Raw genomic sequence first — 25,888 nt, forward strand, 5'->3', positions numbered from 1 at the left:
CTATGCATATGTGATGCCTTATTTGGTGAAGAAAATTAATTTCTCATTGAAATCAGCATACAGGAATGATTTTGCATATATCTAGGTCAACTTAACTTAGAGAATTTTCAGATCTTTAGTCATCTCGGCTATTACAAAATATGAAAATCTTTGTAAGATAAACTATTTGCTCATTAATGAATGTGAAATTTTCTGAAACTGAGTCTATATTGTGTTCATTTTTTTAAAAGGAGAATGAGAGAACTCAAGGAGGAATATGTGTAGTCTGAGCTACCCCAGCTCCAGAAAAGTTCTAGCCCCTCTTCAGAGGTGAGGCTGAGGGGGATATGTCTTTTCTAAGGAAGAACCTTCATATGCCTTACAATCTAAACTGATCAAGAGTCTCAAAATGTGTATCTTGCAATATTGAAGAAAAAAATTCTATTGCTTTTTTTCCCTCCAACTGAAACATTAAACAAATAACTATAAAGCATCAACCTCAGTACAAAAGAAGGCATGGCAAGTCTGTTACTTTGGGAGACATAGACAAAATTCAAAGTTTAGTAGGTTATCCATGGGTTCATTTTCTGAGTTTTCAGTCACTGCAATCAATTACAGTGTGAAATGGAATGCCTAGAAAAGTCTAGAAATAAACAACTATGAATTATAAATTGTACACAATTCTGAGAAGCATAATGAAATCCTGTGTTGTCCAACTCCATTTTTCACAGGACATAAATCATCTCTTTCTCTAGGCTAGCTATGGTTTATTTACCGTCTACCTGTTAGCTGTGTGGGAACTCTCAGCTATTGGATCCGCTGTTGAACCATCATAGTACTTGTGTTTCAATAACTTATTTTGCTTAATAATGGTCTCCAAGTGCAAGGGTAATGACAAGGGAGAACAAATGTAATACATTTCGAGGACAGAAAAAACTCTGGTACTGCTCTACTCTACTCTACTACTTCAGGGCATACGTTTCTTATAATGGTCCTGTATTATCCACAAAGTCAGGGATACACTGGGGTCTTAGAGTATATTCTTCATGGACGGGCCACAGTCTACGGCCATTCCTCCCTGAATGCGCCCGATCTTGTCTGGAGCGGGCTCAAATGAGTTGCTTCCCCGTTTGAGCTTTGCATTTCATATTTCACTGGAGCTATTGACCAATTGAAAAAGAATAAATTGCACAGTAAGAAAAAATTAGACCAACTCAGATATTTATACATTAGCCTGAAGTCCTATGCCTCAGTCATATCGAGTGTTTGAATGAAACACTGAAGTTCTCTACTTTTCATGGTATAATTATATTCTATAGGAATAGGAATGCCTTGACATTTAGTTTATGAAGGGGTAGATTATAATAAGAGGGTAGTCATCATATTCTTTCCTATTAAAAAAAAGTCCTTTGGCTAAGAATATTCAGAGCAAACTTTCTAATCTCCCATGTAGCTAAGACTATTCGTACCAAGTCAAATACACTAAAATATAAGTGTAAGTGGTATGTACAAAATTTGGGGATATACTTACAAAGGCAGGCTGAAAACCTCCTTCCCTCTTTTCCTACCCTATAAAAGAAAGTATAGAAAGGATTCCTGATGGGGAAGGCCATCTTGTATTTGAAGTGGATGTTCCCCAATAGAATAAAATCAAAGAGGCTCTGTTTTTCATACTGTAATGCTATTCTAGCCATAAATTGTCTATTGTAGGTTTCTATGTATGAGAAAAACAAAGTTGGGTCTTATTTAAGTCATTGGTATTTTTGGTTTTATCATTTGCAACTCTTCCTCATCCTAACAAACATAGATGATTAGGATAAGTAGTCTAGAAAGTTATTTATAGATTCTTTTGCTCTTATTAGTTCCTTCCAAGTCTCATAGAATTTTAATATTAATGGATGAAGATGATAAATGTGTTCCTGGAATAGTCCCGCCTTTGTAGAATAGGGTCTATAAGCACATGGCCCTAATAGAATTTTAATGGTAAAATAGGTCGATAAAATAATTTCCCTTTATTTCTAGAACTTTGCTTTAGACATTAAGATTTCAAAACTCATTTGAAAGAAGTCAAATGTTAGAATTTTATAGCTGTGCAAGATTATCTATGAAGAAGTCCATGACTTTTGGCTAAAATCTTCAATGAGCTGTTAACAAAGTTGGTGGATCAATCGAGCCCCAACAAAGTGAGCATCATAAGCAAGTACTCAGATGACAATGTATCTGCTAGTGTTTTAGAAGCTACAGGTTATAATCCATACATATAATGGAAATCATGAACTGAAATCACTATTAGGTGATTTTTAATATAAAAATGTATACTCATACACCTAGATATACTTACACACACACACACACACACACACACTACATACATACATACACACATACAATTAATTCATTTCTGAAAGGTATATTGGGTTCCAGATTGTTTTAGCTGTCCATCTCTGTGTTAATCAATCCCATTTCTGGTCTGAAATTGTCCACTGTCTAGCTTGTCACTCTGTGGCACTCTCCTTTTTAAGCAACAACAATAACAGCCACAACATCACATCACATTTTTTGAAACTGTTAAAAGCTAGCCTTTTCTCATGTTGAACTCAACTATTGTTAAATAACAAAGGATAACAGTGTTGTCTGTATATTTGAAGATAATGTTTCTGAATCACCATCAGCAGAACACTTGCTTGGACTATTTTCCCCCTATAGTGATATACACTCTCTCTGAACTCCTTAAGCGTGATTATCTGTAACTAGATATAGCACTACATTGTCTATGCCTTTCTCCACTCTCCAGTTGAGCTAAGATGTTAAGTCTGATCTTATATTAGCCATGCTGAATAAAGACTTACATACCTATCTCACAAACTTCTTATTTTTCACAGGCATCAGTTTGTACTGGATGTGAAACATAAGCATTTGTGCCTACACATCTCAGCTCTATTTTTTTTAGCTCCTTTCATAACCTATTTGAAGGCAACAGGCATGGTTTGGAAATATAAGTTATGAGAAACAAAAGGAAATAAAATAAAACAACAAGCATAATAAGCAAAAAAGTATCAAGTTGTCCTTTGGCAAACTCTTCTTGTTCTGGGATGGTGACAGTACATACTATTCCAGAAAGGTCATTGGATACAATAAACCATAGCTAAGTGGAAGACTATCTTATCTATTTTCCTGGACATCTAAATAATATTTATTAGTCAGCTGTAATCATGCCACTATTAATAAGAGAATTCTTTAGTCATAAGGCAAGACATTATAAATCTACATATTCAAGTTATCTATGAATGTATTCAGGGTCAAATGTATTTAATTTTATTACATTCCTCAGAGATGTAATTTGCTTCTAACTGTCTTTGAATTACTGAAACATCTTGCATAAAAAGAGAAGTTGACCTAAACAATTGTAACAAGAATTGATGAATGGATTAGCAATGTATTGAAAAAGACAATTAGGGGAAATAAATATTAAAGGGTAATGATTTCATTAAATTGTTCAGTATTAATCAAATAGTAAATTTGATCAGTATAACAGAACAACAGAGTGAACTAATTACTCTCTTTTAAGAAAAAATTGACACAAATATATATGATTGTCCAGAAACATAGAAGTTGATAAATAGTTCATTCATATGATGAGCGACAAAGGTTTTAGAGGAATTAAGGCAGATATTAAATACCTGGATATTTTTTACAGGTGCCAGAAGACATACTAAAAGCCAAGTATTACAATAGTGTAGACATTTTTTGTTACTTTATAGTTTTTGTTACTCTATACTCATCAACACTTTGAATGCTATGAATTGTGTATGGAAAGATGCTGTGGGATTGAACATTTCCATGCTATGTTAAGGTCTTATTTCCTTCCAAAGCCATTCATGAGCTAGCATAGCCTTCCTTCTCACACAGGTGACTCTCCACTCTACAAGTAAGGAAATCTTTGCACTCCAGCCACATATATGTCCATTATTCACTCATATGCTTTATTTTCTTATCTTTTTTGTTACCCTGCATCTTGTATTTACATTTGTCTAATTTGGGGAGGGGAAGGGTAATAACAAAACACTGAAACAAGGAAACAGGATGGCCCATTCCAACAATGATAGCCACAGACACTATATTAGAAATGAACTTTACAACTTTGTGGAGGGGGAAGGAGTGAGAGGTGTGGGGGAGGGAAGGGATAGTGGGAGAACAACAAAGGAGAGGGTAACCATGTTTGACAAGAAATGTGCTCAATAACTTACTCATGGAATTGTAAACCTTCTGTACAGCATCTTTGCAATAAAATAAAACTTAAAAAAAAGAAGTTGCTACATTTGGTGGTGATTGCTGTATCTAAAATCTCCCTCTCAAAAAAATCTCTTTAGAACATTAGAATAGAAAAGAATTTTTGGACAAAGCGCAAGAAACAAAGGCAAAACTAGGCAAATGGGATGCCAGAATACTAAGAATCGTCGGCCCAGCAAAGGAAACAATCATCAGAGTAAAGGGAAACATACAGAATATGAAAAAAAAGGTTGTAGACTTTTTTTAACATAAAGATAAAGTCCAAAATCTAAGTAATCCCAAAATTTCAATCGGTATAATAGAAAAACAATCAATTGAAAATTAAGCATAGATTTTCTCGAAGACATAAAAAAATGACCAGCAAATATATATAAAAGTCCCAACATTACTAGATATGAGAAATGCAAATTCAAAACACAATGAAATTTCTCATTTAGGTAGGAATAGTAATTTTAACAATGACAAAAGATAAATACTGACAAGGATGTGAAGAAAATAGAACCCCTATGCACTATGGAAATCAGTACTGAGTAGCTTATTAAGAGGTTTACTTATCTTGGGATTCATTTTGTCCAACATCAGCTTACCTGAACGTTTCTGCTTGTCTCAGATATATACTAGTTATTGCAAATAAGGGAAAGCATGGGACCTATGTTTCTTTGGGCCTGGCTTACTTCACTTCATATAATTTTTTGCCAAGTCTTTCCATTTCCTAACAAATGGGGCAATGTCATTCTTTCTGATGGAGGCATAGAATTCCATTGTGTATATATACCACATTTTCTTGATCGATTCATCTACTGAGGGGCATCTAGGTTGGCTCCTGTACCTGTACTATGGACATATTTGATGATGGTTCCGTACCTGTACTATGGAAATATTTGATGATGAGATAGGTTTCTTCATCACTCTGAATTGAATAGTGTCACATTAGTAGTCAAAAATCATATTTTTATCATGCAATCTGATCAATGTTTCAAAGTAGAGGATAACTACAGTTTTATTGATCATCTAGACTGTAGAAAATGATGAAAAAAATGTCAATGGATATTAAACATTAAAGTGTTCCCAATCTGGTAGGAATAAAACAAAATATCAAGGTAATTTCCTTGAAATCTACAATTTTGTCCAACACCAACTATTGCATTTCTCACTTGTGTAGTACAGACTCAAAAAATGATGATGTTTCTGGCAATTCATAAAACATGAATGTTTTTCTAAGGAAAAAAGTCTAAAGCAGGAGAGATAAAGAAGGGATAAAGAGAGTTGAAAAGGCTTGAAGGGCATTGCATTTATTTATATGCATATATATGCATACATCTATAAATACACACATATATACATATAGACACATCCTCAGATATACATGTATATACATGTTGCACATAAATATAACATAATAAAGCTAACCAAACACTTTGAAAAACGGAGAGAGAGAAGGGACTATTAGGAATATGATGGATGGGTGAATTTGTTTAAAACGCACTAGGTATGTATAAGGAAATACCATAAGGAAACTCATATTCTATCTATTCATCAACTTAAAAAAGACAAAGTGATTTTACCTCATCATTATAAGTTTGTCAAATAATACTTATGTTTCACATTTCAAGTGAAAATGAAGGAAGTTTTGTGAGAGGAACAGGTGATACAAAATTGGTATACAGAATCAGGGGGAAATCCATGAAGAAATGGAAATACATAACAAGAGACTATTGTAAATACCTATGAAGGGTATTTTTTAAAAATCCTATCTTATGTTTATATATTTGTACAAAAAATTCAATTAAATATGTGATTTATATGTAAAGTGCATTGTTATTAGTGTCATGACTACCACCATCCCCCATCTTTTCCATCCCCACCTCTCACCCAAGTAAGTATTTGTAATGTTTCTCTGTGTCCATCTTGTTAAATCTTTTGAGGAAGAAAGGAAGGAGGTTCTGACATATAATACAATTCTATAGAGACCTGTCAAAATTTATTTTGTTTCTATGACAGTATAAACGTTTTTGTTAACTTCTGCTTTTAGAACTACAAAATGCACTCTGTTTCTGACCTTTTCCTCTACTCAATAACAGCATATATTACTGCCTTATATTCTCCTCATTAATTTCCATTGCTCCTAAATTTTAGCATACATATTGAAGGATTAGAGCTCATCTTTTCAAAACATCCTGGGGAATGCAAAGTTTTCTCAAATGAAAACAAAACAAAACAAAAAACAAGCAAACAAAACATCCTTTGGGCAACCAATTCTGTGACTCAGAGAATATTTTTGAAAGGCAAGTTTTTCCCCAGGAACATATGAGAAAATCTTCCTGCAGATTTCAAGCAAAACCAAGTTGCTTCCTAAATTGGCCATTTGCACTCTAGGGCTAAAGCTGAAAACGCACAGAATTGCCTGAGTAATTCAATTGCAGGCAGAATCGATGCAAGTGTGAATGCTGCCCTGGTCAAAGGTTGGCCCTTAGGCTGCAACTTAAATCAATTTTGGATAAGCTAAGTTTGATTACATTTTCAGTGATGAAGCTTTCAAAAGCAATTTTAGCTTGCCTATTCAGAGGTTGTTTAGCTCTGTCCCAAATTTATATTGGTTAGAGAAGCATCTATCTGTCTGTATTTGGTGATGATTAAGTTCTATGATTGAAGAGAAATGAGAGGAAAAACAAGAAAAGAAAGAACGAATGATCGACAAAGTTATAAACAGATAGACAGACGGATATATCTGGCTAGAACACAAGAGGCAACCACTGCTAATATGTGAATGAGCCAGTAACATTTCTGTTTGTTTTTAGTAACTTATAACGCTCACAAGAATAAGAGGAAGAAAGTCAAGAAGGGATAGGTGGTAAAAGAAAATAAATGGCTGATTATTGGGATGGTGAAACAGGGCAGTCTAAGATTATTTTGCAAAAGAGGTCCATTCTTTCAGGTGCTGCTGGCAGGAGGGATGTTGGGAAAATACAAATGGCTCTACAGCTGAGGCAAAATGGATGCAAGATACAATGTCAGGTAAGAGCCCTGACAGACAATATGTTAGCTCGAAAGAAGTAAACCATTTTCATTGCGCTTCCTCCAGAAGAGTTGTGCAGCCATGGCTTATGTGTGAACTCAGTACCACCCACTTTGATAATAGCTTTATTTCACCCATTTTGGCAAAGTACTTCGTTACTGCATAAATTTTACTTCTCCCAAGAAGTTAAGCAGGTCTTTCTTTTTTGAGAAATACAAATATCCCTGCAGTTAAGACCATTAATTGCTGAAGTACCCATTAATATCTTGCTAGTTTTAGGAAGACATATTGCTAAAATCTTGTCTTATGAGGTATTTTAGAACGACTGTGTAGTGACCTGAGTATTTCTCTAACAAGAATTATGACCCACCTCACTAATTAGGCAACTCCACATGTGTACTAATTGGAATGATTTTTTTTAATCAAAGAATTTAACAGAAGGGTGTTCAGCACCTAAAACCAAATTTTCAGAGCTAGGAAATTCAAGTTGCTTCTTTGTGTTAAAACTTAAAAGTGAAATACGGATCAAGAATAAAAGAAGGTAAAACTGGGGAAAATCCAATCTACTATAAATGTGGGCCACAGCAAAGGTGAAATAACATTTCCACACAAGCAAATCTTGCTTGATTCATTCAAATCTTATTTAAGTTTATACTGTGTGGATAGCTAATTTGTGTCTCTGTAGAGAAATCTCAATTGAATTACATTTATAAATAAGGAAATCCAACCCATGCTGAATAGACATATCCGAAGAGCACATGTTATTTTCTGTCTCCCTAGTGGTTTTATGGACACTAAAACAGAATTTACAGTATTTTAGAGGAAGTTTGGCCATTGAAATATCACTGCTTTTCACAGTTAATTCTGAAGTCCCTTTTTGCTTTTATCTGGAACATAAAAATGAAAAGAAAAAGAGCCAATTTCACTTTACTTTTGGTAGAATGCTCTATCAATTATGCTTCATACCAACAAAGGAAAAGAGGAAGTTTAATTATAAAGGCACTCAGCTCTTTGTAATCATGATTTTGTTCACATGCATCCTGTTTCCTAAAACTAGGTTCCATTTTTCAGAGGAAGAAATGAAAACACTGAAGTACAGTTGGGAGGTTTCTCATATATTTTCACCTTAACATGTGATCAAGTCCTGAGCTCATGACTTAAACCCAGTCACAGGTCTAAGGAAGACAATGTATACCAAAAGTTGGCTCAGAGACTTTTCATTAAAAACAGAGGGGGTCTTTTACAAGCTGTGTCAGAAAACAGGGAAAGATCCTACTAAAGGAAGAATTTTCTCATGTATTCTTTTACAGTAGAAATTTTGTGATGTTTTAAATTTTACAAAGCCTAATATGCATAAATACTATGTATTGAAGGTCACACTTTGGCCTCATTATTTACAGTGTTAAGTCTGTAGTGAAACAAAACACGCAGTGACAGGATCTACTGTGCTGCCATTTCTGAGGTTGCCAGCCAGCAAAATGGAAGCTGTGAGCAAAGAGGAAATGTCCTTGGGGAGAAAATTTTTTCTGGAGATGACAAAATGATGATACCAGCAGTACTATTGAACTAAGCTTTATGGAATCTCACCACAGACAAAACACACTAAAATGAAAGTTTTCTCTCAATAAAAGATAATTTCGAGTTCCATGACAAAAATGTACAGAAGGGACAATATTGATAGAATTTTTACTTTTTAAGCAGTAAATATATTTTCTAATAATAATATACATTTGCATATATAACTTATATGTGTATATATATATATATATATATATATATATTAAGCTCTTAAAGCACTGGGAGAATACATACTCTGTCATCCTGCATTCATACAGGAGTAAATTGTGGAAAGAGAGGTCATTGCTAAATTGTCTAGTTTTGAATCTAGATTGCCCATCTTCTAGGATAGTGATATTGGTTTAAAAAATCCAGTTAACTTTCTTTATTTTCTGTGTATTTTTGGTACCTAATTCCTACAAACTTGAAACCTTTCAAGGCTTATCAGTGACAATAATTAATGCCAAAATGTTTCTGCCTTCATCATTTACTGACCCTTTGTTGTCTATGGGGATATATGCTTAATGCCAGTAGCTGCAAGATGCAGAAAATTCATAGTACAGTAATTAATCTTGTACAACCCTTTCCATCAACCAGCTTACTATTTTTTCACTCATTAAAAGTGATCATGTACATGACTGGTTCAATTAATAATAAAAAGAACTACCATAATGATATGTATAAGTGCATTAAGAAATGAACCAAAAATCCAGTGATGTTTATTTGAAAATCTATCAATATGTAGTTACAGAGATATGAAAGTTGTGAAGATTTGAGATTGCTTGTGCTCATCTTTCAATGTTTGGATTATATATAACAAAACATTCAGTGGGCACTTATTTTGGATCAGGCAGTGAACTAGCCATTTTGCATGTCATCTAGTTTATACTCACAAATCATATATAAGTAAAATATTAATTCCTATAAATGAAATGACTGAGTCTCAAAGAATGAGAATAAAGATAACTGTCCAAATTCTCTCATGTTGGACTTTGTTTTCAAGTTTGATCTGTATAACTCAGAGCTCAAAATCTTTGGAACAAAGTTAGGAGAAACCAATTTCTAGTTTCAGTGATGATTGTTTGACTTTGAGCTTTTGACTCATCCTTTGGGCTTCAGTTTCCTCTTCTTTAAAGTAAAAGAATTGCTCTATACTAGAAGTTTTCCAGTCAAATTCTCTGAAACTTTGTAACATGTTGACAAGTTTCAATGGCACTGTGGAAGTGTACCAGGGAAAGAAAAACATCAGATTTTTCAGATTGATTTACAAAATCAGCCAAACTAAATCTGATTTTATCTTTATTATAAAGTTATATACAATATAGTGTCCTTCTGGTCAAAGACAGACCACATATTAGATAGTGATCCGATACTGATTCCCAGTGATACCCTAGGTATAAAATATTAGCTCAATGACATGCTGATGTAAATAAACTCATTGCATCATCATATAAAAGCACAGCACATATAATAAGGCAATTATAGTAAATAGCTATAGTACTCGTTTATTTGGTTACTATACGTTTAACCAATATTTTAGAGTATATTCTTACATATAAAACTACTTTATTTTAAAGGAATCTGAAGTAATATACTAGCAGCAACCTCTTACATCTCATGAGTGTTGGGTATCTTGATTGCAGCATGTATTTTTCTCCTGAGTTTGATTTGATTTCATGTTGTTTTGCTCCTCATGGCCATAGGAGCATAATACTTTAGCATGTATGTACCGTGTGATAAGGTGTATTCTATGGTTTATGTAAGTATTCTCTATGATATTGGCATAATCTTGAAATTGTCTAATGGTACATTTCTCAGAGCATATCTCTGTTGTTAAGGGTTTTTCATTTCATTTTATTTGAGAGAAGAAAAGATTTGTTGGTTAAAAGAATTTGGAAAAAATTATACTAATTGAAGTAAGCCAGGCTGAAAGAAACATAGGTCCCATGGTTTCCCTTATTTTCAATAACTAGTATACATCTAGAACAAGCAGAAAAGCTCAAAAGCTATGTACTTATGACCATATAAGATGATGCTAAGCAAAATAAATCTCAAGATAGGGACACAAGAGGTTTTATCTTTCTTGCTGTTGTTTTTAATATATTTATAATGTACTACGTGATTTTTTGTTTGTTTTGTATGTTCTTCCCCCATGGTATAACCCCTGTTTTCACTGTATATGATGTTGGTGCCCTGCACCTTGTATATACATTTTTCTAGTTTGGGGAGGGGAAGAGAAATAACAAAAAGTTGAAATAAGGATTCAGGTTGACCCATTGTAACAATGAGATGTACAAGAAACTATGATGAAAATGAACTTTACAACTTCGGGGGGGGGAGGAGTTGGGGAGGTAGGAATGGAAGGAATAGTAGGGGTAAAACAAAGGAAGAGGTAACAGTGCTTGATAAGAAAATGTACTCATTACCTTGCTCATGTAACTGTAATTCCTCTGTACAGTATCTTTACAATAAATATATATTTAAAAAAACAGGGGAAATTGATTAGGCAATGTGTGAATGACTTGTAGCTCTGAAATTCTATCGGTAGTCATGGGTAATTACAATGCTAATGATATCTACATAATGGAAATTTGGCCACCTAGAATACCTTAGGTTTTATTTATTTTGAGAATGCCCAAGAAAATGTTCCCAGTTTTATGATAATTTTACTTATTTTTATAACCCTTCAGCAGTTTGAAAAAGGGGTTTCAAATCAACAGACCATTTTGTAAGTACAATGAGTTTTGATCAGTGTCACCCCTTCCATCATTCTCTCTCATCTCTCCCAATCCTACCCATCCCCTCAAGTTACCTGGTTCCATTTGCGCCCATGTACATTGAGTATTACGATTGCATTCACTCATCCTTATGCACAATAACATCTTAAGGCTGTGAGTATAAAGCAAGTTGATTCACATATCACCATGTCCTCAATAATCACCAAATCTTCATTTACTACTGACTTTTTAACCCAACTGAAAACCCAATCTCTTTTAAATTGCAGTAGGAGAGGTTTGATTTCAAATATAAATCATTTAAATTTGTGGTATCACCTTTCACAAAGAATAAGGATTCACTGCAATAGGCAAAAGTAAAAGGGAGCCTGCACAGTAGCTTACTGGCATTTGGGGATATATGAAGCAAATACAGAGTAGAAATATGACTTGCAAGGGCACAGTTACTTTTAAATTCACCAAATCATTCGGAAGTGCTGTTTACATGCATCAGTCAAGGCTGAGCTAGGAAAACCTGTCACATTGCCCATATTCTTACTTGCTCTGGTTGCCTCTTCAATTCCCCTTTTGAATATCAGGTACTGAGTTACTATTTTTTTTATTTCAAAAGAGGAGTGTTCATCAAGTTAAATGGGCTGAGATGAAATATTCTCTTAGATGAGTATAGTTTTTCTACAGTGTTGGACAGTATTGTCTCTATTTATCGTTTAGTTTTGGAATTTCATTACTGCTTCTACCAGCAAGTTCTACCTATCAGCCAAAGTAGGTAACAGACAGTTTAGTGAGTCACTGGAAAGTTTTATAGGTGATATTTCTAAGGCAAGTGCTTTGATATTTTGAATAAGTGCACACATATACAATGCAAGAAGTCTCTTTAGCATCTTTAGGACTTTACGCACCAGCAAAAGATTTGACATTATACTTTTGGAAATACTGTATAGGGGTATTTGACATTCACTCATTCTAGTAATTTTACTCTCCATAAGCAAAGACTCTTTGTCAAGATGAAAGCTAGATTTGTCTAAGATGGTCTCATTTACTAGGTTTCAGAAGACAATTCTATTAAAGAAGACCTGTGAGCATTGTAAGCACTTTGCTTATGTAACTTTCTTCTTTGCTAATTGATTTCTTTCTTTATATTCCTTTAAGACCTATCCTTTTGAAAACATGTACTCCTGTGACAAGGTAAAACAAAGCACATGCAATATGCTTCACTCATAGAAATGATGGTTTTACTAGTCACAGAATTCCTTCTGAAGGGATGGCATACATTTAATGACTTGGACCCATAGATGGCAGGATGGGACCATTCAGTACTTATTTTTTAAGGTACAAACCAAGAAGTGTCATCTGTTTGGTTGTTCATGGTTCCAGAAAAAAGCACATGGGTAAAGAAGTGAAAATAAAATAAGATTCTGATTCCCAACTGTTAATTTGTTTGCTGGCACACTGTTCTCTCTGTGAACTTTGTTAAAGTACTTCCTCCTTTGAGGACTTATCTACACTGAGTTGCAGAATGGTCTCAAACAGTGATATGGGCTACTCTAGAAGTCCTTTCATGGCCAGAGAGACAGATTATGTACTTCTTCTCAGTTCCAGCATGGTATCATGGACTATATTGCACTGGAGTTGCTTGTTTCTTTGTTCCTCTCAATTGTTCAAGAGTTCATGGAAGTGGGAGTTTTCAGTATTTCCAACAGTTCTCTTCTCCCAATATGAAATACTTTCTTTCTAATACTAAATGTTTTTCCCATGACAGTCAGTCAATATATGTGTGACAAATAAATGTTCCATTTGAATGAATTATTCGAGCCTCAAAATACAACAGTTGCTCCAGTTCTGCATTTACTCCTTGAACCTTCTAGATATCTGGACTTCTGTGCTAAAAGCATTTGATCTAGACTTAGTGTCATAAGCTATGGTCACTGCCCTAAGCAAGGAATTAGATTTAATTATAAATTATATTTGGGATATTATTTCAAATTTTCATGACTTGCTAGTGGCTCACTATGCGAATGTTTATCATGTAAGTTCTCAATAAAATTGTTGGCCAAATAATCATCAAGTAAACTCATTTATTCACATATTATTCTTCAAATGAAAATAAGTGATATATAAGCAGAGTAACAATGTTTGCATCTATCAAATACTTCCTTTGTTTTCCGGTTAATGATAAATGCATTAAATATATCATTCTAGTTAATCCCTACCTTTGAAGTGGGAGTATTGTCTGTCTTAATTTGTAAATGAGTTAACTTAAGGTCTGGAAATTGGTAACATACAAAGTTACATGCAACTAATGTGTAGTGAAACTTGGATTCAAGCCAAGATCTGCTTGACTCCCATTATGTAAAATACATACTCTTATTCATTCGCACACATACAAATACTTCAAATTATTTCCTTTCCATTTGGTAGTACTAGTTACAACAAAGCTCTGAACTTATATTTGTATTATTTATCTCCCCAGTGATCTGGAAAATATGAGTAATTTTCAATCAGCAGTAGATGAAAATATTTTCAGGATTTATCTTAAATAGTAGGGTCACATTGCTGATTTCCAGTGGCTAAATCTCTTTTGGAATGTTATTATCAAGTAGTCTGTATGTTTGATATTGAATAGCATCATGCCAGGTAATCCACATTTCAAATCATGTTGTCTTACAAATTCATTGAGAAGTCAAACATGCAATATAAGTGCATGACTATTTTCATATTTCAAACATGTACTAAATATTAACATATATGGAGATAGCATAACCTTTGGAATTTACCTCTTTCTTCGTTAAAAGAGATAGGCTCATCAACATTAGATATTCTCCTATTCATAGGAAAGACTAATCCCGAATTATAGGAAAGACTAATCTCTTGCTGCAATTGCTTGGCAGGTCAAATGCCAATGTTAGATAAGCTTAGGACTAACTTCTAATCTTGAATAATTTTAGTGGTTGAGTACATTGCCATACAGACTGTAAAGATGGAATGGTTGTCAGCTAGGTATATATGAACTTGTATCTTTAAAATGAGCTTTCATATAATAAACATTAACACCTTAATGTATCAAGAAAATTGACAAAACCCAAAAGGATGATAATGATATATTTGGAGATTTAACAGTTAAAAAGTACAAATTATACAAAAATTTCTTACTTTGGTTTTGTACACATACTGAAAGTGGCTAATAACTTGAGCTCCTTTTTCTTTGTCATTTATTCCTTAATTGACTTTGAGCATATTGATATTTTCTAAGTTTTCTAATCTGTAAAGAGGAATATATATTGTAGACTCTAACTATGAATTTTATGAGAATTAAATGAATATATTCATTCAAAGTAATTAGGAGAATAGGGTATAATACAATGATACTGTCTTTTCTTTCTAGAAACTATAAGTATACATTCTACAGTTTAAACATAATTCATTCATTAATTTATTCATTAGGCTATTAATTCACTTACTCAACGCTTAATTTCTTTATTTATCAAAGATGTATTAGTTTTCTATTAAATAGCAGACATTATGTTTGGTGGTACTATAGATAAAATTTATAAGACATTGATGATATTTTCTTAGCAAGTTATGAGTTAGTAGATATATATATAGAGAGAGAGAAGTATAGGTATGTTTTATATGTATGTATACAAATATATGTATTATATATGTATATATGCATATTTATAATTATGAAGGCTGGAAATCTTGTTCAGAGATAGAGTGCTTGATCAGCATTCAGGAGGCTCTATGTTTCATACACACCTCTACAAAAGTAAAATAATTGGAGTGCACAATAGAAATGCTTAGTACAGTAAGAATTTCAGATGTTTCCCTTAAAGAATTCTACACATACAGACATTTCATCAAACTTCCAAGGCTATGTTAGTAATTATAGACAAGATTTGTTAACAAAGCTATTAAAATAATTGTACCATTTGCTATTTACATTTGTGCATCACATTCTAGTTTTTAAAAGTAGAGCATTAAAAATTTGTCAAATTAGAAGCAAATATCAGTTACTTAAACATTTACTCTGACACTCTTAACAGTACACCAGAAAAGGCTCATAGGAAAAAAATCATAAGCCAGAGTGTTATACTGTGGCTATTGAAATTGGAGAGATAGTAAACCCTTTAGTCTTCTTTGAGCATTCTGAGAAACACTCAGTTTAAAAATTAGGAAAATACTATGTTTGTAACAATTTACTGGTTAGTTAGCTTCAAAGAAAAAATAACAAAAAACAGGGCTCGGAAAGTGGATGAGTGGTAGAGTGCTTGTCTTGCGTGCATGAGGCCCTGGGTTTGAGTCCTTGGCATCACATAAGCAGAAAAAGCTGTAAGTGGTGCTGTGGCTCAAGTGGTAGAGCACTAGCCTTGAGCTGAAGAGCTGAGGGACAGTGCCCAGGCCAAGAGTTCAGGCCCTATGACCGACCAAAAACAAAACAACCTACGACAATTAATTGCTGGATAAAAAGGTGTAGATCTCTTTCCCTTTAACTGATTCTTGTGGCTGTTGTATTCACTTCTACTGTCTACTTGACTAGCAGCTAAACAACCAAGGCACTTTAGGGTCAAATTCCTCAATTATTGTACGCATAAAGTATCTTTTTCTTTTAATAAGCTAAAGTTTTTGGAGAAACCTGATATGCTTCTAGTTGCCATCTCCATGAAGCATATTGTCCAAGATTATGCAGTTACTATTTTGTTTCATTTATGACATGGAAAATTCAGGCTATTACAAGATGAGAGTCTAAAGTAAGCCACTCAAGGTTAAAGTCCACCTATATGTAATCTCTGCTTTGAGATAACATGTGTTTTTAAACCAAAAAGCCAACAAAATCCCACTTAACTATCCTCAGTTAGAAAACGTGTTTTAGTTGGCCTTGGCCTTGTTATTTTTGTGATTCCCTCCCCCCAATTTTTATGCTCTGAGATACATGTTTTAAACATGTACATTTCTATCAGGATTACAAAATTCCCCCAAAAGGTATTATTTGGGAACAAGGTTTCCTCTCTGTAAGGAATTGTTACATCTGTTTGAGTTCTAAAATAAGTGTACTCCATTCTTACGTGTTTTTTTTTGTTCATTTATTTATGTTTCCACCTTTTCTTCTTTATGGGAGCCACAAGTCCCCCGAAAGCATTTCTGCAGCACGGTTACTTACGGTTAAGAGGCAGGCTCGCATTGGTCGTGCCGAGCTTGTTGGCAGCCACACAAGTATAGTTGCCGAAGTGCTCCTGTGTCACGTTAGTAACGGTGAGAATGGATCTTGTGCTAAAGTTTTGAATAATAATTCCTTGTTGGCCATTGAAGAGCCTAGAAGACAAAATAAACTGTCAGTGAATATGTATTGTGAACAGTTTCATTTGTCAATCCTAGGTGCGATTGTCATGGTAACCCATAGACGGTTTGACCACCTTCCTGTTAGCATTAGCATCTTAGTCAATATGAGTGCAATTTTCCTTGCACTAGTAGATTTGAGGGAGGCGAGGATGGCGTGGCGGGCTGTAGATGGTTTCTGTGGGCATATTTGTGTGGTATTGACACAGAGGTTGGCTATCCACTGTTCTATATTTCAGAGGTAAGTGCATTTTATATATTAAAGTCAAGAAAGACTAAAACAGAGACAGATTTAAAGATTTCACTTAAAGTAGAAATCTGCATTTTCTGGATAGCTTGACTAGTGTATGCCTAGGCAATTTCAGAGGAAAATATTTCAAACCTCAATGAAACTTAACCCTACCAGTGAGTCAGGGTGAGTAGGAGTCCAACTACTACATTACTGATGCAATGGAAAAGATTCCTCCAGTGCAGGTACTATTAAGCTCACTTCAGAATATTTTCTCTAACTATGAATTCTACTAAAATGAAGATGACAAAACACTAACTTCTAGATTTATTATTTTTCCTATTTGTCAAAGATTTATTGTGAAAGAGATGTACTGTCACAATATGTTATAGGCTTTGAAAACGCCACAATCCAAATGATGTGCTAGGTTTTTCATCTTCAGTGTGATCATTTTAGTAATAAATATCTCTTTAATTATAAAGATGAGATTGCAAGTGGCATCATTCTGATAGTTTAAGTTGAACTTCGTTGCATCCAAATGCAGATAAAAATATACTGTAGTTACATGCAGATCAAAATAGTAGTGATACTTGATTATTCTGGGAATTACTCAAAAATAGCTAACTTTGACATATGTAAACAAATACTTTATCAGATTAACAAAACTTTGAGTTGAATAAACCAAACAATTTAACATGAACATTAACTGAAGTGTTCCCACACTATGATCCAGGAAAATAGTGCATAAAATATTTCAAACCTGTCATTTATGCTGAATTCCCACTGTGACTATTGCAGGTTTTCCTGCAGAGTATTAGTAACTTTTAAAAAACTAATTCTATAAGCTGAGTATAAATATCATCTTTATAACCTTGCAAACTTCAATATTAACGCTTCAATCAGTCTTCCTGGGTCTCCAAAGGGCTCAGCAATTCTCTGTACTAGTAAATCCCTGTTGCTCCCCAAGATTGTTTTGCTGCTAAAGAAATGAGAATAAATTAACCAGAATGTTTTACTGGCTAGGCTTGGAGGAGCCATTCTCATGAGAGTGCATCCATACACTGTAGCAGTACTTGCTGATACTCCTTATGGCTGTCTTTCTGAGTGAGTGGGTGTTGAATCCTGGATATGCAATACAACTGGAGGCAAAAGCACAGATGTTGCTGACTCATGCAGCACACTCATGTCTGTCTGATCGCAGCCAGTTCTGGCCTCTGGCCAACAGTACCATGTACATCCTTACCGGACTGGCACATAGTGCTCAAACCCCTACTAACTTAGAGCATCCAGGCAGGTGATTAGGACTAACATAAAACAGGAATATCTTAGGGGATTTTCTTCCCTCTAGGGAAAACTACCTTTCTGAGATTGCTGAAGAAACCTAAGGCTTGCTTTCTTTTACTGTTGAAAGTTTTAAAACTGCTGGTTCCTCAAATGCCATTTGTGACCTTATCTTCCTTTGCCTGGTAGGTAGCAAGCTGACAGGGGCTTTTACAAGTTGAGAGAGAGAGGGGGGGGGCCTTCCTGGATGGTATGCACCTCCAGAAGATGTACTTGGAAGTATTTTAGGCAAAGATCTTAAATTGAGAGGCCTTTCTCAATTATTCAGATCAATTTAGAAAATATTCACTGAATAGTTACAAAGAGTTTTACACTGAATAATTAGGAACTGGGTTCAGCAAAATTCAGACTCTGTCTTTAAGAAGGGAAAAGCAACAAAAAGAATCGGATATCTAAAAAAAATCTATCTATCTATATCTACATATAATATAGATACATATATCTATATATGAGTTTATATATAGATATGTTTCTTAATATATAGATATAGATATGTTTCATAATATATAGATATCTCCATATCTATATACCTATCTATCAATCTATCTCTATCTCAGATATCTCTATTTTTAGTTACTGGATGTAGAAATATGGGGTTAACCTGGAAGTCTCAGCAAATAAGGTCTGAATGTGACTAGAAATATATGATAAAGAGGTTTTAATTGATGACCTTTTCTTTCTGAAATAGATTTATTCCAAAAGGGCCAATGATTATATTTTTTATGCAGAAAACCATTCATGTATTGAATTAGGTTATCTTCTCCTTGCAAAGAAAGTAAAAGAAATTCTACTGATTTAGGAGTTAAATATAACATCTTGTTCTTTACAAGAAGATCATCAGCATATGGTGCTTACTTGGAATTACCTGGTCATTTTTTCTTTGTTGTACTTTTATCATAGGGGATATGGTTATAAGGTCCTTCCATTACTGTAGACCCCATTGTCCTGTGATACCAATACAAGTTTACTCCATATCAAGGACCATTACACTCTCTCTCTCTCTCTCTCTCTCTCTCTCTCTTGCCAAAGCCTCATAAATCTGTGAGCCACAAGCTGTTTGCTTTCCAACAGATGCTGAAAACTTGTGCGTGACAGAGGCCAAACCACTAAGTATTTAGAAATAGCCCCCTATATCTTTCAGTTTCAATAAGGAATAGCACATGGGAAGTATTCCTCCATTTCTGATTTATGGAATGTTGCAAACTTTATAATGACCACCTCCGTTAGGCACAACTCTTTAGGAAGAGCAAAAGAGCTCCTAGTTACATCATCACAGAAGACCTGACTACATGGTATCAGCATCAATTGTTAAGACTGCAAAAATAGAGAAGCTACACTACAACTTATTCATTTCCTATATAAATCCAGCCTTACTCTATACTTGGGGGGGTCATTGCTCACTATCTGTCAGGAATAACAATAAACACCACAGGCACTGAATTATGAGTATACTTCTATTCTTTTCACTGTGAAGAGAAATGCTTTATATATGTGGAAAATGTTAACTGTTCTCAATAAGCTTATGGCTGAAGTAATCTAACACTAAAACATTAAAGCATTATTTGCAAAAATGCCTGATGTTGAGTGGTAAGTTGGCATGTGGTATAGGACTGTTTCCAAACATATATGTGAACTAATGTTCACAGCAATCCTAGGAGATAGGTGTTATCAATCTCATTTTACAAATGAGGAAAACAGAAGTTTAGAAAGAATGAGCAAATTTATCTATGACCACTGGATAAGTAGCAAAACAAATATTCAAATCTGAAGCCTTTTGAACTATTGGTATCTTCTCACAATAGAATTAGTATTAAAATCATCAAGTAGAAACCTGGATGTTATATTTGATTTGGAGAGATGAGTCAGAAATCATGAGTGCTTCAAGAAATTGAGTCCAACCAGGGAATAAAACCAATGAGCTAATAACCAGTTGACATGCCACATTCGTGCCAGGAAAAGCCAAGTTCAATCCCAGGATTGAAGTCTAATGGTGTAGAAAGTCAAATAAAGAGGAAACTTCAGTTCAGCTAGCTATAGGGCAGTCTTTTGGGCCAGAGGTCTCCTGGCTATTTGTTCTGTTAGTTATTCCTTTTAGTGCAGCCTCTTACACAGCAGTCATCAGCCTCTACTAGAGTTCGTCTGTCAGGTTCCTCACAGGCTCTTACCTCCTTTCCTTCTCTATTTCCCCAAATATACAATCTGTATCAGTTGCTGTTTTGTTTGTTCCTGTCTGGCTTCACTAAATATTTAGAGAGTAGAAAATCTCTTTTCATAATAAAGATGCAGAATGTGTTCAAGAATGGCAGAAAAATACAACTGGGCCAAATAAGAAAGCATTGTCTTGGGCTGGAGATTTAGCTCTGTAGAAGAGCATGTGCCTGGCAAGTACAAGGCCTTGAGTTCAATCCTCAGGTCTGAAAAAAGCAATATCTCAGCACAATTCCAAAATTATAAAGTCAAGTTCTACTCATGCAGTGAAGTTATTGTGTTCTGCCTGACTTGGCCAAATTATTAGTGTAAAATAAAATACTTCTCACTTGCTTGAAGTTTTCCTATTTGTGTGATTTTTAATTAATAAGTTTCTTATTCAGTGTGCAGCCCCATTATGACAAGGCTTCTCAATGGTTTTGTGAGTTTGTGTATTCCAAGCACAAGTGTCTAACAATGCTGGCTTCTTAATAGTCAGGGACCCAATAAGTAACTGTTGTTCGATGGTGCTATTATATTTTATTATCCTTAGAAACATCATCTGTGAAATGGGAAAAGTGGATCCAGTAGCAAAGAATTGATTAATATAAGAATCTTTTAGATGAGGATGTAATAATATATAATATATAATATCTATGCACATATATATCAAATGCAGTGAATTTTGGATTATGGCAGGTGATATTATTGTACAATGATAGGGTCTGTTTCTTAGACAGAACAGATAAATTTCCTCTCAGATGTCTGCCAAATATTAAACATTGAGCACACAGGAAATTATTTTTTAAAGAAAAGATATAGGAGAGTGACTGAAAGATCATGGCATCATGATTTCAAAATGTGCCAAACTCGGTATCAATTACATGCACATTATCAACCTCATCTAGGTTTTCCACAGATCTTCAGGGTAGATAACAAAAAAAAGTAAAAATAGGGTAGAATAAAAACTGCCAGGAGACTCGGGTGAAATAAACATTTATATGGATATACTGCTATAGCAACCCATTAGTTTAATGTGTTGCTTGATACTTAAGACTTAGAACCAATATAATAGCATTTATTCCTAGGAACAGATTGAATAATATCATGCATCACTGTCTTAGCCCCAAGGGGTATCTATGTTTAGTTGTGCATTTGAATAAATTAATGTTATTATAATACATTAGGATATTTTAATGATTCTAGATTTTATTAAGCTATTTAAAATGTATGTCTTGTTTACTTTATCAATTTTAATGAAATTAATACTTTTACATAAGATACTTTGGGACTGCTTTACTTGTAACAGTTTAATTTGCATGAATAAGACCATCCCTATTTATCCCTCTGTCAAATAAACAAAGGCTACAGAGCAGGTATCAAACTCGCCTTGATTGCAGCGAATTGCTGTATCCCTGACAACCTGGCCTGTGAATGAATTTCTCCCTTCCACTTGATCTGCTTTTCTAATATCAACATGCCCATGATTTTAATGTCACATTTCATTGTACCATAAAGCAACACAAAAATTTTGCACAGATGACATTCACAAAATATCAGCCAGAACAGAGCAATGTAAACTACCTTCCTTTCTCTACCCATATACTGGGTTCACACAGTTTATAATACCCTACAATCGAAGGGCAGAGGATTGAACTGTATGAAAACTCTCTTTTCAAAAGTGAATTAAAATAACAATAGTTCAACCTATTGAGAGACTATTGCTCATACTTGAAATACAATGTCAAAACTTATGTTAGATATTGGGGACATGGTACCGAGCAAGGAAATTCTTTGTTCTTAAGTAGATTAAGGCTCAGTAAGAGATGGACAAGAAAAACATACTGAAGACACAAGAGCTTCTTCCCCAAAAGTAGCAAAGGCTCTGAGAAGGTTTCCAGGTGAAAAGGATATCTTATGCTGAGATGAAGGATACATAGCTAAATGTAGACAGGGAAGGATATGTGTTTGGAGGAAGATGGTGAGCAACATATGAAGAATCCCAAAAGAAAGAGGATACATCACAGTTTTGAAGCTAAGATCTTGCAGAATGATTCTTCCAGCACCTCCTTTCTTGTATTCTAGCTTCTGCAAAGGGCCTCACCCTTCACCTCGTTCCTGGATAGAAAACTTGAACTATCTTCAAAATCTTCATTCAGAATTAATTGTTTTTTGAAGTATGCAATTGCTGTATTTTCTTTCTTTTGCTTTAGGACCAAACAGCTAATATTATACTTAAACTCATATTGTAACTTTTTCATGCATTCCTCCCAAATGCCTTGAAAAAAATCAAACTGCTTTGTTTTACTACCCTGAAGAAACTCTTCACAAGCTTCTTATGACTATGGAAACTAGTCCACATGGTTATCTCTTTTAAGATGCCTAAATATTTCCCTAAAGTCTTTTCTAACCTTGTTTTTTTTTTTTGGTTCGGGTTTTTTTTAACTGTATTTTTTTGTCTTTTCTTCTTTTGGTACTGGGGATCGAACCCAGGATGTTGCACTTGCTAGGCAAGCGTTTTGCCACTGAGCTACATCCCAGCCCTAACCTTGTTTCTTATTACAGCTGAGTTTATATTCTGGAGACTACGGAATATAATAACTCTTTCTAAAATGATCACATGATAGTGAGCATTTTTCTTGCCCATGATTTTTCTTGAACCTTCACAATGTCTGAAATTACTCTGCATCATTTATCATCCAGCTTGAAGCTACCATTGTCCCGGAGCACTCTTTAATCCTTTGATTTTCCTTGAAGGAGTCCTTCCTTTGCAATTTCACAGGACAGCATTGAGAGTTCCCTCAGGATTTTATAACTTTGTGCTTATTTCATCTTTTTGATTTTTATGACAAATTCTAACCTCTAAGCCTGGGGATGCAAACTGGAGTTGGCCCATTTTCCTCTTTTGGCTGGTTATGTTGTAAATATAGTGACACATGTTTGTATTTCACATATGCATTTTCTCTCCCATTCCCAGTCATAGAAATAAGCTCAATTGTGTTAATCCTTCACATCCTTGGCTGTGTGGATAAAGTCATCACAGGGATAATGGTTGTTTTACCAATGAGACATTGATTATTTGAAAGAATGAAATACTATCAGAAATAAATAAGTAATAAAACAAAAATGATGGTTGGCTGATGCCTATAATCCTAGCTACACAGGAAGCTGCACTCTGAGAACTGTAGTTTGAAGCCAGCCCATTCAGGAAAGACCCTGAGACTCTTATCACCAATTAACCACCAAAATGTCAGAAGTGGAGTTGTGGTTCAAATGGAAAATATTTAGCCTTTAGCAAAAATGCTCAGGGATACCTCTTAGGCCCTAAGTTCAAGCCTTAAGACCAACACACATGCAGGCAATAAAAATAATAGTAGTAGTAATAATAATAATAGGTGAAGAAGGAGGAGGAGGAAGAGGAGGAGAAGAAATAAACTGGAAATACAGGTTCTTTCAGTGCAGAAATCTGTTTCCTCTTCAAATATTTCAAATTATCTCATAAGTTACAAGTGTTTAATACATATTTGTTATAACTCAATAGAACATATTAGGTTAGGAAAAAAGTTTCAACCAGGGTTTTTCTATGGTGCCCAGTCTCATCTTGAATTAGTAGGCTTAAATGATCCTCCTGCCTCAAGTCCCAAGTAGCTGGGACAACAGACATCACTCACCACCACACATACATCAAGGAAGATCAATTTTAATTTGATATTTGTAGTTCAATTATTTCATATATTCTTTTAAAAAACCTAGTAACTTCTTACTCTAGTAAGGATAACCTTATCATGAACAGATGAACAGAGAGAGAAAGAGAGAGAGAGAAAGAGCTAAATAACATAGTTATCATAAAAAAACCTGAAGCCATTAAAATAAGCATGAAAAATCAGAAGGCATGACATTATAGGCTGCATGCATGAATTTCAAGGAATCTAGATAAAGAAGAGGGAAATTAACTGAATCAGTATGTGATAAAATTCTGAAGTTAGGATGGTAATGCTGGCTTCACAAAGAAATGCATGTGCTATTTTTTTTGAAAAACCTAGAAAAGAGCATCCATTACAATTTATACTTTTAGCTTAGTTCCAAGTGAATGTTTATGTATTAAACAATAGACTGATTTGATTTTGTATCATAATTGACATTTGCTTCAAGGTACTTTGGATGCTCTGAAATTGTCATTTTATTGCATTTTAAGAATATTTCCTCTTATCAACCTTCTCCATTATCAAATAAAAATGTTTGAATTTTTGGCCCTCTGTGTAATTGATCTCCAAACCCTGATTTTCATAATTCTAAAATATCTGTACTTAAATAAATCTATTAGAAATATTTCTGTCAGGTATGTTGAAAAAATTAAGGTATTAGACAATGATTACCTATATATCAAGTAGTAGTATTTTCATAGCAAATATACAATATTAACAGTCTCCTTCTCATGATGTTAATATAAACAAGTGCAAGAAATGAATCAAATGGTATATTTATAATATAAAAATTAGTGATGTAAGAGTGTATGATCCATTTTCAAAGATGATAGCTGATGATTTTTACCTTGTGGAATTTAGCTCCTTTGCTATCCTTTCCTCACTGAATAAAGTTGTCTTAGGCAGCTAATATAGACATTACATAAATGATAAGACATGACTTTGAGACCAAACTACAAAAGATAGAGCAATTGCTATCTTGCTGCTCTCCTGAACCACAAAATTAGGCATGTAGCCCTATGGAGATATTCACAGAAAACAATTAAGATCATCTGACAATAGCTACCACTGGCATGATCTTGCTAGATATGTGAATGGTGTACCTTGTAAGCATGTCCACTAGCCCAAATAATCCCATACATGGCCAGCAGCAGATGGCAGAATCTTCACTGAACCAGTATGGGAGACCTTAAGCCACAACCACCAGGCCGACCTCTTCCTAGGTTTTTGACCAACAGAAATGGTCTGAGATAACAAAAGCTGCTAATTTTGAATTAATTTGTTAATGAGAAATAGATTACAAAAAAAAAACAGCTACAATACTCAGGGATGAACCTGAACTGAACAACTTGCGGATCTAAAATGTGTCCTGATGGAACTTAAAGCTGAGTGCTCTTGGTCAGTTATCTTAAGAGCCTTAAGGTCTCAATTTTGACATCAGTAAACTCAGGACAGTAAATCTTATTTCACCAGGCTCTTAACAATAATTGAGATAAAAAAATTTAGAAAGACCTGG

At 34.3% G+C, this 25,888-nt stretch overlaps 1 protein-coding gene across 2 annotated transcripts in view; it reads right to left on the bottom strand.

Annotated features, from left to right (window-relative positions):
* The window catches only part of Negr1 (neuronal growth regulator 1), an 865,320-nt gene that overhangs the window by 179,196 nt on the left and 660,236 nt on the right, over window positions 1-25,888 (bottom strand). For both annotated transcript variants that reach the window (XM_013020560.1, XM_013020561.1), the window contains one exon: window positions 16,736-16,887. In XM_013020560.1, the coding sequence (XP_012876014.1) occupies window positions 16,736-16,887 (152 nt within the window). The remainder of the gene's footprint in view (window positions 1-16,735; window positions 16,888-25,888) is intronic.

The sequence above is a fragment of the Dipodomys ordii genome, unplaced genomic scaffold (genome assembly GCF_000151885.1).
Source record: "Dipodomys ordii isolate 6190 unplaced genomic scaffold, Dord_2.0 Scaffold51, whole genome shotgun sequence".
NCBI classification, from domain to species: Eukaryota; Metazoa; Chordata; class Mammalia; order Rodentia; family Heteromyidae; genus Dipodomys; species Dipodomys ordii.